Raw genomic sequence first — 13,496 nt, forward strand, 5'->3', positions numbered from 1 at the left:
TAATCAAATAATTAATAATAGTAATTTATAATTTTAACATTTTTCCAATCCCGCATTAGTGCACGCACACGATAAGTGGCGTGCAGTGTCAATAAATATACAGTACGGTGTTGTTCAATTGTCGTGATTAATTATCAGTGGCGACTTTTGACTGATTATTACTCCCTCCGTCCACGAATAAGAGTCCCGTTTTTCTATTTTGGTCCGTCTACGAATAAGAGTCTCGGTTCATAATTACCATAAATGGTAAAGAGACCCCACATTCCACTAACTCATTCCACTCACATATCATTTAAACTAATATATACAAGTGAGACTCATATTCCACTAACTTTCTTCCACCCACTTTTCTTAATATTTCTTAAAACCCGCGCCATTTAGAAATGAGACTCTTAATCGTGGACGGAGGGATAACATGATTATTCATCTAGAATTAAGTTGAGTGATTTAATCTCATGAACCAAACATACTGCATTTAATCCAGATGTATAATTTTGCAAACCGAACCACTCCTAGTACTAATAGTACTATTTTGTTGATGTCGCTGTACTTGTGATCACAACATTCAAAATATTGTTTTTGAAGTAGACTTTCTTTGTTGAGAAGTAGACTTTTCAAGATTTGAACAATAGACAATTCCCATTTTAAGCAATATGAAAGTTGGTCTGTTGGTCATACCTTTCTCTTGAGGGCTAAGCAAATACTCCTACATGTTTTACTTATGACTTAAAAGACAAAGAAGGTTATGCAATTATGAATTTTTAGTAAAGAGAAATTTTTAACAAGGCCAATATTCCACGGCACGTAAATTTAGATTGGACTCAAATCTAATATTCCAGTATTTGATTTTGTACACCAATCCTTGTATTTTCTCAGCTGATGTCAGCTGATCACATTTTATTATTATTAAATGTATATTATGAAGATAGCTTTCTTTCTTTCTTTCTTTTTCATCTTCTAGAAACGCATCATAGTTAAATTCACGGACAAAAAACCCTCAACCTATCTCGTGAACTTTATTTTGCTTGCATTTTTTGCTGCAGGGGAACAGAACCCCACCGTTATTACTTTATTAATCCCGATCCTAATTATATAGCTTTTGACTTATTGCAACAAAACCAACCACCAATTTGGAAAAGCGGAATTACTGAATTAGATTTATGTTGACTATGTACAAGCAATCACCTGAAAAGTATGTATCAAAACATAATTAATGTTCAAATAACTCTAGATGATGCCAAATAATCAAATTCTAAAAGTCTTGATATTCAATGGACCTGTACCTGCATCACGCCTCCAAGATTTGAAGCTGAATATTAATAAAGGGCCGTGCTCATCAAGAATTCTTGCTCAATAAGTCTTGCAGCTCTTTACACACACTATATATATTTGTGTGTGTTTTTGGTTGAAATAAAAAAGTCAGTTAGTTAAAGTGCAATATATACAAGTGTTAGTAAGTGTAGACATCAGAGATTGAAATGGAAAGAGAAGAGACGCCGTCTGCGGCGGCGGTGGAAAAGGAAGGGCAGACGGAAGGCAGAACGGTGCCGTTTCACCGGCTGTTCGCCTTTGCTGATCCTGTGGATCAAGTGTTGATGATAGTTGGTTCAGTGGGTGCCGTTGGGAATGGAGTGTGTATGCCTCTTATGACAATCCTTTTCGGGGATCTCATCGACTCTTTCGGCGAAAACCAAAACAACGATGTTGTTTCCGTTGTCTCAAAGGTATCTAAATCTCATCATATTCATTCTCAACCTACTTGTTTATGGCAGCTTCATGATATTGTGCTTTCATCACTTGTATCTTACATTTTCGTGTTGCATTTCGCGTCTTAGGTTGCGCTAAAGTTTGTGTATTTGGCTATGGGATGTGGCGTGGCGGCATTTCTTCGTAAGTTTTACCTTATAGCCATCTTAATTGATATATTGTTGAATTTGAACATACTTAACTTTGAATGATCTACAGAGGTGGCTTGTTGGATGATTACCGGAGAAAGGCAGGCTGCAAGAATTAGGAGTCTATATTTGTCAACAATTTTGAGGCAAGATGTTGCTTTCTTTGATAAAGAAAGCAATACCGGGGAAGTGGTTGGAAGAATGTCTGGTGACACTGTGCTTATTCAAGACGCCATGGGTGAGAAGGTACCTTCTTTCTCTCACCTCTCTTTGTTTCTGCTTCTTTTTCCTATGATTTCAAGAGAGAGAAGATTACATGTTGTATATGCATCCTCTTGCAGGTTGGCAAGTTCATTCAACTAGTATCAACATTTGTGGGAGGATTTGTGATCGCGTTTATCAAAGGATGGCTTCTCACGCTCGTCATGCTATCATCCATTCCTCTAATGGTGATATCAGGAGGTGTCATGTCGCTACTCTTGTCGAAGATGGCGTCTCGTGGCCAAGAAGCGTATGCTAAGGCTGCAACTCTAGTTGAACAGACGATTGGCTCGATCAGAACGGTCTCGTCCTTATTAACAATCTTTTGTTTCCACATTATAGTATTTTTAAACAGAATACATACTGACATATGTGTCTATGATTCTGTTTAGGTTGCGTCGTTTACTGGGGAGAAGCAAGCTGTGGCTGACTATGACAAGTCCCTCATCAAGGCTTACAAATCAGGGGTGCACGAAGGGCTAGCGAGTGGGCTGGGGCTCGGATCAGTCATGTTCATTATATTCTGCAGTTATGCTCTGGCTATCTGGTTTGGAGGCAAGATGATCTTGGAGAAGGGATACACTGGTGGTGAGGTGATCAACGTGATCACCGCCGTGCTTACTGGTTCAATGTGAGTACATATACTATTGATGTTGTTGTTGCTGCACTTTATATTATATATTGATGTTGTATGTTGTGTAGGTCTCTTGGACAAGCATCACCTTGCATGTCGGCATTTGCTGCGGGGCGAGCAGCAGCGTACAAGATGTTTGAGACGATAAAGAGGAAGCCCGAGATAGATGCATACGACACAAGTGGGGAGATGCCAGAAGACATCCGTGGGAATATAGAGTTTAGAGACATGCATTTCAGCTATCCGGCTAGGCCTAATGAGCAGATATTCAGAGGCTTAAATCTGTCGATTTCGAGTGGTCTGACAGTGGCTCTGGTTGGGCAAAGTGGAAGTGGGAAATCAACTGTGATAAGTTTGATAGAGAGGTTTTATGACCCTCAACATGGTGAAGTTTTGATTGATGGCATCAATCTGAAGCAATTCCAGCTTAAATGGATTAGGTCCAAAATAGGGCTTGTGAGTCAAGAGCCTGTGCTTTTCACAGCTAGTATTAAAGATAATATTGCATATGGTAAGGATGGTGCAACAATTGAGGAAATCAGGGCAGCAGCAGAACAAGCCAATGCTGCTAAATTCATTGATAAATTGCCCCAGGCAACAACCATGACCTCTTTCTTTTCTTTCCCTAATTCATTTTGAACAAACTAATACTAATACAAGATGACTTTGTTTTCTGCAGGGACTTGATACCATGGTAGGTGAACACGGAACTCAGCTTTCGGGTGGACAGAAACAACGAGTAGCCATAGCTAGAGCGATCTTGAAGGATCCAAGGATTCTACTGTTGGATGAGGCTACAAGTGCACTAGATGCAGAATCAGAAAGAGTAGTGCAGGAGGCATTAGACCGAATAATGGTGAACAGAACAACTGTAATTGTTGCACATCGGTTGAGCACAATTAGGAATGCCAATATGATCGTTGTCATTCACCAAGGCAAGGTGGTTGAAAAAGGTACTACTATCTCTCTCTTTACTCTTTTATCTCAACTTGTACGGTAAACAAGACATTTCCTTTGCAAGAGAAGACTAATTTGATTGTAACTGCAGGGACACATTCTGAACTATTGGAAGATCCTGAAGGTGCGTATTCTCAGCTCATACGCCTGCAGGAAGTAAACAGAGACACATCAGAGCATGTCAAAGGCAAAGAAAGATCAGAAACAAGTGTGGATTTGGAGAGATCGCAGTCAAGTCGAAGGATGTCACTCACACGTTCCATGAGTCGGGGCTCATCTAGCAGCCGTCACCACTCATTGCCATTCACAATTGGCCTACCTGCAACAACACTAAACGTCTCTGAATCTGCACTAGAGAAATCAGATCACGAATCATCTGAAATGCCTCCGAAGGTCCCTCTCCGCCGCCTTGCCAATCTCAACAAGCCAGAAACACCAGTGCTCATAGCAGGAGCCGTCTTCGCCATAATAAATGGCTCTATATTGCCAATCTTCGGCATACTAATATCTAGCGTGATCGAATCCTTCTTCGAGCCCCCAAGTGAGTTGCGCAAAGACACAAAGTTTTGGGCCATCATATTCATGGTGCTCGGGGTGGTGTCTCTGATAGCATATCCAGCGAGGACGTATCTCTTTGGCGTGGCGGGAAACAAGCTGATCAGAAGGATTAGGCTGATGTGCTTCGAGAAGGTGGTGAATATGGAGGTGGGGTGGTTCGATGAGGGAGAGCACTCAAGTGGGATCATCGGAGCGAGGCTGTCTGCTGATGCTGCTACCGTTAGAGCTCTCGTTGGCGACGCGCTTGCCCAGATGGTTCAAGATTTGTCATCATTGGTTGCTGGGTTAGCCATTGCTTTCCAAGCTAGCTGGCAATTGGCTCTGATCATCCTGGTGATGCTGCCTTTGATTGGAGCGAATGGATATGTGCAGCTCAAGTTCATGAAAGGGTTTAGCGCAGATGCTAAGGCGATGTACGAGGAGGCGAGCCAGGTGGCGAATGACGCAGTGGGGAGTATAAGGACGGTTGCTTCCTTTTGTGCGGAGGAGAAGGTGATGGACATGTATAGGAAGAAATGTGAAGGGCCTGTGAGCAGTGGGATTAAGCAGGGGTTGATTAGTGGAGTTGGTTTTGGGATATCCTTTGCCCTTCTCTTTCTGGTTTACGCTACCAGCTTTTATGCTGGAGCTCGACTCGTTGAAGATGGCAAAATCACTTTCTCTGATGTATTTCGGGTAATCACCACCATTACCAGCCAATCATTCATTCTTTCATTCAGTCCTCTAACCCTAACTAATTAAATGTTGCAGGTTTTCTTTGCACTAACCATGGCGGCACTAGCAATCTCTCAATCCAGCTCTTTCGCACCGGATTCAAGCAAAGCCAAGGTTGCAGCAGCATCAATATTCACCATTCTCGACCGGGAATCGAAGATTGATCCCAGTGATGAATCTGGAATCAAATTAGAGAGTGTAAAGGGAGAGATCGAGCTCAAACATGTGAGCTTCAAGTATCCGACCCGACCCGATGTGCAGATCTTCAGAGACCTCTCCTTAACGATTCATGGCCAAAAGGTATATACATTACGATTAGGTAAAAGTAGATTTAATTGACGGAATTGTTGATTATCAATACTCAATTTGCAGACAGTAGCTCTGGTTGGAGAGAGCGGGAGCGGCAAATCAACGGTGATATCACTGTTACAGAGATTCTACGATCCAGATTCAGGGCGCATAACCCTAGACGGCGTCGAGATCCAAAAATTCCAGCTGAAATGGCTGAGGCAGCAGATGGGGCTGGTGAGCCAAGAGCCGGTGCTCTTCAACGACACGATCCGCGCCAACATAGCCTACGGGAAGGAAGGGGAGGCGACGGAGGCAGAAATCATCGCGGCAGCGGAGCAGGCGAATGCGCACAAATTCATAAGCGGGCTGCAACAGGGGTACGACACGGTTGTGGGGGAGCGCGGGGTGCAGCTGTCGGGGGGGCAGAAGCAGCGTGTGGCGATTGCGCGGGCCATCGTGAAGAGCCCGAAGATTCTGCTGCTGGATGAGGCGACGAGCGCGCTAGACGCAGAGTCAGAGAGAGTGGTGCAGGACGCGCTCGATCAGGCGATGGTGAACCGGACGACGGTGATTGTGGCGCATCGGCTGTCCACGATCAAGACGGCAGATTTGATAGCGGTTGTCAACAACGGAGTGATTGTGGAGAAAGGGAAGCATCAGAGTTTGATTAACATCAAAGATGGATTTTACGCCTCATTAGTTGCGCTTCATATCACTCCTGTGAAACCGTAATTTTACTTCGTTTTTTTGTTTTCAAAATCTTAGGCCTTAGCTAGCTAGTGTTTATGCAATGTAATGCATTATCTCCGAGGCAATTTATTCTGTGCAACCATGATTAAATTAGTTAAATAAATACAAATTGGTACTTTTATAGAGATAATATACTCCATTTGATTAGTGGTCAATGGATATGGTATAGTCATACTAAATTATTCTATTCCTTTTATAAAAACATTGAGTTCGTTTCAATTACAATTTTATAAAACAATTACAGTATAATGTTAAAAAAAGTTTTTAACGTTAAAATTTGCTTGAATAAATATACTCCCTCCGTCCGTCATTTAACTTTTTTTAACATTAAAATTTGCTTGAATAAATATACTCCCTCCGTCCGTCATTTATAAAAACAATTACAGTATAATGTTAAAAAAAGTTTTTTGAACGTTAAAATTTACTTAAATAAATATACTTCATCCGTCCGTCATTAGGAGTCTCATTCCTTAGCGGCACGGGTTTTAAGAAATGTTAAGAAAAGTGGGTGGAAAAAAGTTAGTGGAATAAGGGTTCCACTTGTATATACTCCCTCCGTCCCACTTAAAATGCAACATTTGGGAATCGGCACGGGATTTTATGTAGTGTTGTTTTGTGAGTGAAAGAAGAGAGAGTAAAGTAAGAGAGATGAAAAAGTAGAGATAGAGTTGTTTCCATTTTAGGAAACGTTTCATTTTTAATGGGACAGCCAAAAAAGGAAAACGTTTCATTTTTAATGGGACAGATGGAGTATTAGTTTTAAATGAAATGTGAGTAGAATGAGTTAGATGAAGGTGAGATTCTATTACTATTTATGGTAAAAATTAACCGGGACTCTTATTTAAGGACGGACTAAAATGGAAAAACATGACCCCTATTCGTGGTTCGTGGACGGAGGGAGTACACAGTTAAGGTTTTTTTTTTATGATATTAGTTTGGTGGGATGGAGATGGTGTGTGATAAATGCAGCCGCATTTCCAAGGTTTTAAAGTAGTACTTAATTGATTATTGAAGTACTAATTGATTATGAATAGTAGGGACAGGAGTGTATATATAAAATATGGTGAAATTTGAGACGGAGAAGTAAGTGAAGCCCCCCATTTTAAAACTAGTACTCCAACTTTCACTTTTTTTGATGTTTGCTAATTGTAATTTGTACACACTGGTTTTACAGAACATTGGTTTGTCTCTCTTTCTCTATTTTTTTTTTGTTAGTTTTCCAGTCATTTTACTCTATTTGATTTGAAAATTATAATTCATATGTATATTATACTACCTCCATCCCTAGGACTCATATTTGTTTTTCTGCATTCTTTTATAAAAATGATGGGAGTAATAAATAGTTAAAATTGAGAAATAGTAAAGTAAGAGAAAAAATAATGCAGATGTATTCTCTATATTATTTTATAAAGAGTACAGGAAACAAATATGACTCCTAATGCGGGACAAGGGTGGTATATGTTTGGCTCAATAGATTGAATCTCACAATTTAATTCTAGATAAATAATCATATGATAATGAGTCATAGTACGAACAACATCTTAATTGTAATTCAATCCGACTTCAATTTGTTTTTTTAATAAAATACTTTATTTATCAATTTTGAGATAGGACCATCTCCTACCATAATCCTTATTCTTGCCACGTCCGCATTTTCTAAGGATAGAAAACACGGTAGATCACGGCCAGAGGAGGGTTAAAGAAGCGGGAAAGAAATGGGAAAATAACGAAACTCAGACCATAGCTCGAAATAATTGGAATAGTTCGAATAGAAATCAGAGTACTATCCCAACAATTGACAATTCAAAGGAATTACATCTCATCAATACATGAACTCAAAAGAAAGCAACATTCAGCGGAAGCATTCGAGAGAAGAATAATATATGTATGAAGACATAATATATTCGGAACATTTAAAAGCAAACACAAATCTTCACCAGCTCTGCTCAACATCTACCGCGCTCGTCACAGCTCAACCTGCACATTTTTAACACATGCAGGGTTGAGTACTTGATGCACTCAGTGGACTCATGCCGAAAACATTTTATAAAAAGTATTTATCATGCCACCATTGAGTACCCTCAGAGTTTTAACTTTGAAAATGCCCGAGACAGCATGCGTGAAGTCATCCATTGATTTAATATACTCCGGCCCAAAGCCTGGGTTAACTCCAATCCTTCTCCTTTACTAAAAATAATAGGCCCAATCCAAATCTACAAATTAATCACATTGCATAAAACATTTAAATAAAACAAGGTCCAAACTTCAAAAACATTTCTCACCTTACGTGATCTGTGAACTCACAAAATCAGAGAGCTCCAATTCCTTTTTTCTTAGCTCGTTTCATTTACCAAACCTTTCTACAACTCTCCCTCACAACATCTTCAAAGCTCTCTCTCAAACTCTCTTTCACCTTCCTTCATAATCATGGAACAACCAGCAGTCGCGATTGCTCTCTCTCTTTCCTCCGCCGCAGTCCTGATCAGCCGCTGCTGGAGTCGCTCTCCGCCGTCGCACCCGAGCCGTGACACAACTCCAAGGACTCGCTGTTGCCGCCATCATTGTGGCGAGCGTCGGTGCCGCCGCTGTTGCTGCTATACGCTCTCTCCACGACTCGCTAAACAATCTCGACTTAGCGTCGCTGCATCTCCGTGAATCACTTCGTCTGACTGCCAAAACTCTCTTCTCCTTCTCGGTGTCTCCTCTACTTATTTTCTCAGATATGGTTTTGGGTTTAGGTGTATCTGTATAATGAATTTCACTTAACTGCATATATCGTGACTCTCCACCACCATATATCGTGCCTAAAAATGTGGAAACTAATTTGTGAAGATTACACGGTTGGTTTGGAGTTTATTTGGATTTATGAACAAAAGAAGTAATCTAGGCTGATTTGTTCCTATTTTTCAGCATTGCAGCGGTTTTCATTCTCTTCGGGTGATCATTGGGTTTCAAATAAAAATGGGCTCAAGAAGAAATAAAAATATGTTTTGGGTTCATAATAGATTCAAATAAGCTACTAAATAAAAAGAAATGGCAAGTCTAAATATATAAAATCATTCTCTCCACAAAAGAAATGGCAAAAAAAAATTTCAATCCACACGACGTCCTTTCAAGAACAAATAAAAAGTTAGAAAAATTCAGGGCGTTACAATTCTATCCAAAACTGATTAATTTTTAATAATACTAGTATTAGTTTTGCTCGTATCAACATAAATAACTCTCGTCCTAATATAATTTTTTACTTTCATCAGTTACGTAAATTAAATCTAACTAAATGTTGTTTTCAATAAGCAATTCAAAGAAAAATAAGTAAAAAAAAAAATTTCTCCAATAAAATATGAGTTCAACTTTTATAAATTAATTTTGAGTATGAGTGTAACATAGTAGTAGTAGAAAAAGAGAATGAAAATGAAAAACAAAAGAAAGAAGTAAAGGAGCATGCATGCGTTCATGTTCAAATTCTTGCTTTTTATCACTTTCTTGATATACCAAGAAATAGCTTCATTTCTTGGTTTGAGCCAGTGTTCACTGTCCAAGATTAAATTCTGACGAGCTCGAGACCTCATCCGTGGCCCCCACTGTTCCCCTAAGGGATAGGTAGAAATCATTTTTTGGAATGGAGTAAGTTTTAATTTATGCATTTGGACCAAGAAATGGAAATGAAATACCACCTTAGCCCCTCCCAAATTTCCGTTTCACCCCAAATCAATTTGACAATTTATGGAGGATATTTCGGGTAATTTACGAATACTGAGCATTATTTATTGCTGAAAAAAGTCTAATGTACTCTGGCCATACTCAAAACACGGAAAGTGAACAAAGGGGTGTAATTTCCGTTTCCAACCCCAAGGATAGTCATGGAGGGATTAGGACTTAAGGAAGGTTAGTTCATCATTAGTTACCTACACGTTGTGTGGCAGTACAATATTCTTCTTGTCGAACATGAGACTTCAAAGCGGATGTCCCAAAATAATAAAATGAGATACTCCCTCCGTTCCACAAAGATAGTCCCATTTTGATCCGGCACGGGTTTTAAGAAATGTAATGAAAAGTGAGTTAAAAAAGTTGGTGGGATGTGGGTCCTACTTTTAAAGTATTGGTTTTATAATAAAATGTGAGTAAGAATGAGTGGGTGGAATATGGGGTCCACTATCAAAAATGGTAAAAGTGAAATGAGACAAACTTTGTGGGGCGGACGGAAATGGAAAAATGGGACAATCTTTATGGGACGGAGGGAGTATTAGTTTACGGACCGAGGAAAAGATATACCATTTGTTTTTTTAGAAGGACTAGTGTCACACCCGTACATTGCATGACTTATTTTATTTCACTTATTGTAAATTTTTAAATTGAAAATTAATTGAATGAAATGAGAATAAAATCATAAACACATACTCCCTCCGTCCCACTTAAAATGAAACATTTGGAAATCGGCACAGGATTTTATGCAGTGTTGTTTTGTGAGTTAAAGAAGAGAGAGTAAAGTAAGAGAGATGAAAAAGTAGAGATATAGTTATTTCCATTTTAGGAAACGTTTCATTTACAAACAAAAAAGGAAAACGTTTCATTTTTAATGGGACGGAGGGAGTATTTATTATTGAAACACTTTTACATTCCTCCAGTAGATAGCCACACGTACAATTAAATACTAAAATACTATTGATATGACACAATAAATACATAACTAAAAACGTCAAAATTGTGACAATTAGATTAAAATAATCAATTACACAAACAAAAACATTACTAACATCAAACATTAGTAAAAAAAAACAAATAATAATTTATAATATTTAATTAATTTTAGCAAATTTCTTTGTAAACAACGTACTATCAACATTTTTGATATAAACTAAAATCTTCGATTAATCAGGACTTGTAATTCTTGATACGGCAACATACAATTATCCATAGCTTAAATGCTAAATGCTGGAAAATGTTCTTGAATCCCAACTTCTTGCAAGGAAAAAAAAAATTAACAGTAATAGTTTTAGCTAAATTGTTAAAAAAAACTAATAAGATAAAAAATGACAAAACTCATACCATGGGATCCTGGAAAATCCATTCCAATCAAACAACATTTGCTTGATCTTCCTACTTAGTCATTTCAAAAATACACACATTCCGGACTTTATGACTATGAAGTTCTGCTATACTGGAGATCATTGAGGGGTGAATTTCATGGTTTTAGTGTCCTTTATATGGAAAAATTGCATTACTAGGAACATATTAATCACACAACGAGTGCTTAAAATAAATTAATATAATATACTTCTATTGGTAAATAATAAGAACTATGCTGAAAATATTTTTTTTTTCAAAAAATTCATTAATGCAACAAAGGAAGACAATGAGGAAGTGAGTCATAAGCTATAAATAATGCAAAACATACCTTCAAATAGATGAACTTTTGTGTATTCTGGAGAAGCTAATGGACTATGTGAATAGTTGGAGTATGACTGTATGAGATCGTCTAGGGCATATATATACTGGCTGCAAAAATGGTTAAATTTGTGGGGTAAGCATTTAGTAATAAAATTTCTTAATAAGGTGACAGTTACAAATATTCTAATTAGGATAATTAAATATTTTGAATTGATTACAAATCTCGCCAGTTTCATTTCATAGCAAGGCATAATAAACTAATCCATATATTTTGGCTTTTCACATCTATACATCTATTACTATAATTTGTGCAAACAAAATTTATTCGTCTCATACATATTGAAATAGTATTATGTAAATATTGAATTTTTTTTAAACTCATATATAGTATCCTTATATATTTTTTAATTACTTTTGTGAAAACCTATTCAAATTTAAAATACTATGCACCATGATAAACCAACCCACTAAAACATTATGTAATCCTCATATAGCTTGAATCTATCATGTAACTTCTTCGAGAAATAAATTCCTATTAATTTTTGCATTAAAAGTTATGCCATTTATTACAATATTATGTATTATACTCATAGGGGAGTGTTATATTGCTAACTCAATACTTAATTGCTAACTACAACTCAATAATAGCCATTAGATATTCAAACTAAAGGCCTAGATCATCAATCACGAAATGTCAATACGATCAACAAAAACGTCAATAAGGCTATAGGATTAATTCTAATAAAAATCAATAGGGGTATTAATGTTAAGTTAGTTATAACTAACTTTTAAAAGAAATCCCAAAACTTTAAATTCATATAACATATATCAAATTAAAGATAATTTTATAAGGATTCCAACGATATACTACATGCATATGTTCCGACGTCAAAATTTGAAAAAAATTAATTTTTTTTTTTAATTTTTCGTATTTTTTACGAACAGATTTATGTCAATACACCTTGCATAATATGTCAATATTATGCTTGTAAAATGTCAATATGAAATTGTGTTGACATTATTATGTCTTCGTGTTGATGTATTTCATACACCGTATTGACATTATATTTCTAAACCCTAAATTTGATACTTGCTATTATCTTTTTAATATTAAAAAATAAAAAACGAAATTACACATGGTAAATTGTAGACCACAAGATTTCTAAAATCTTATGGTCTTAAATTAGTTGCAGTTAGCAACTAAGGGATGAGTTAGCAATTGATCACGTCCCTATACTCATATATATTATCCTTATATAATTTTAATTACTTTCGTAAAACCCCATTCGAATTTAAAATATTAGGCATCATGATAAACCAACCCACTAAAACATTATGTAATCCTCATATAGCTTGAATCTATCATGTAACTTCTTCGAGAAATAAATTTCTATTAATAATTACATTAAAAGTTACCCCATTTATTACAATATTATGTAACCTATTACAATCCTTTAAATTAGTGCATCAAACTAAATAAATTTCCATCAATATTTATAGTAACGTGTATATTTATTCATCCAATAGCTATTAGCTCTAGCTATTGATTCTTCAGAGATTTAGTCAATTGTTCATTTGAATTATGGTCCACGTTTTCAATCATGGTCCATGCATAAATTGTTACAGTTATTACAAATATTTAAATTGTTAGAAATACCACCCAAAATTCATAAATATTTAAAATCATGCACAAAACTTGTCAATATTTAAAACAGAGGCCAAAACTCGTCTTTTATATAAGGACACGAATTACACGGACCGAAGATATCGGACAAACGAGCGAGGGGCGCCGGGGATGACACGATGCCTCCCGCACAACACACGCGGGGACGCCGGGGATGACAAGATGTCTCCCGCACGCACGCCCCTGGGGTGCCGGGTATGACAACATGTCTCCCGCACGCACGCCCTTGCACCCGTCCCCCCAATACACCGATCGACATGGAGCAGATGAGCAGGGGGCGCCGGGGATGACAAGAAGTCTCCCACACGACACGCCCCCGCACCCGTCCCACCATTTACACCCACCCCCGGACATGAAGGAGACG

The 13,496-nt window shown here is 37.6% G+C and overlaps 1 protein-coding gene and 1 long non-coding RNA gene across 2 annotated transcripts; one reads left to right on the forward strand and one right to left on the reverse strand.

Moving 5' to 3' along the window:
• The first annotated feature begins 1,258 nt into the window (after window positions 1–1,258).
• LOC125205764 (ABC transporter B family member 21-like) lies at window positions 1,259–6,179 on the forward strand. The gene is made up of 10 exons (XM_089060679.1): window positions 1,259–1,724; window positions 1,836–1,890; window positions 1,966–2,141; window positions 2,237–2,458; window positions 2,549–2,787; window positions 2,859–3,384; window positions 3,470–3,743; window positions 3,839–4,980; window positions 5,056–5,319; window positions 5,392–6,179. The coding sequence occupies exons 1-10, from the start codon at window positions 1,479–1,481 to the stop codon at window positions 6,040–6,042; spliced, it is 3,795 nt and encodes a 1,264-aa protein (XP_088916805.1). The 5' UTR covers window positions 1,259–1,478; the 3' UTR covers window positions 6,043–6,179.
• LOC148923316 (uncharacterized) lies at window positions 3,279–4,140 on the reverse strand. The gene is made up of 2 exons (XR_016132604.1): window positions 4,002–4,140; window positions 3,279–3,894 (listed from the first exon to the last, which is right to left on the reverse strand). It is a non-coding gene; the product is annotated as an uncharacterized LOC148923316 (long non-coding RNA).
• Window positions 6,180–13,496: the final 7,317 nt, after the last annotated feature.

The sequence above is a fragment of the Salvia hispanica genome, chromosome 6 (genome assembly GCF_029641045.1).
Source record: "Salvia hispanica isolate PSC_SH4W2 chromosome 6, Shi_PSC_v1, whole genome shotgun sequence".
NCBI classification, from domain to species: domain Eukaryota; kingdom Viridiplantae; phylum Streptophyta; class Magnoliopsida; order Lamiales; family Lamiaceae; genus Salvia; species Salvia hispanica.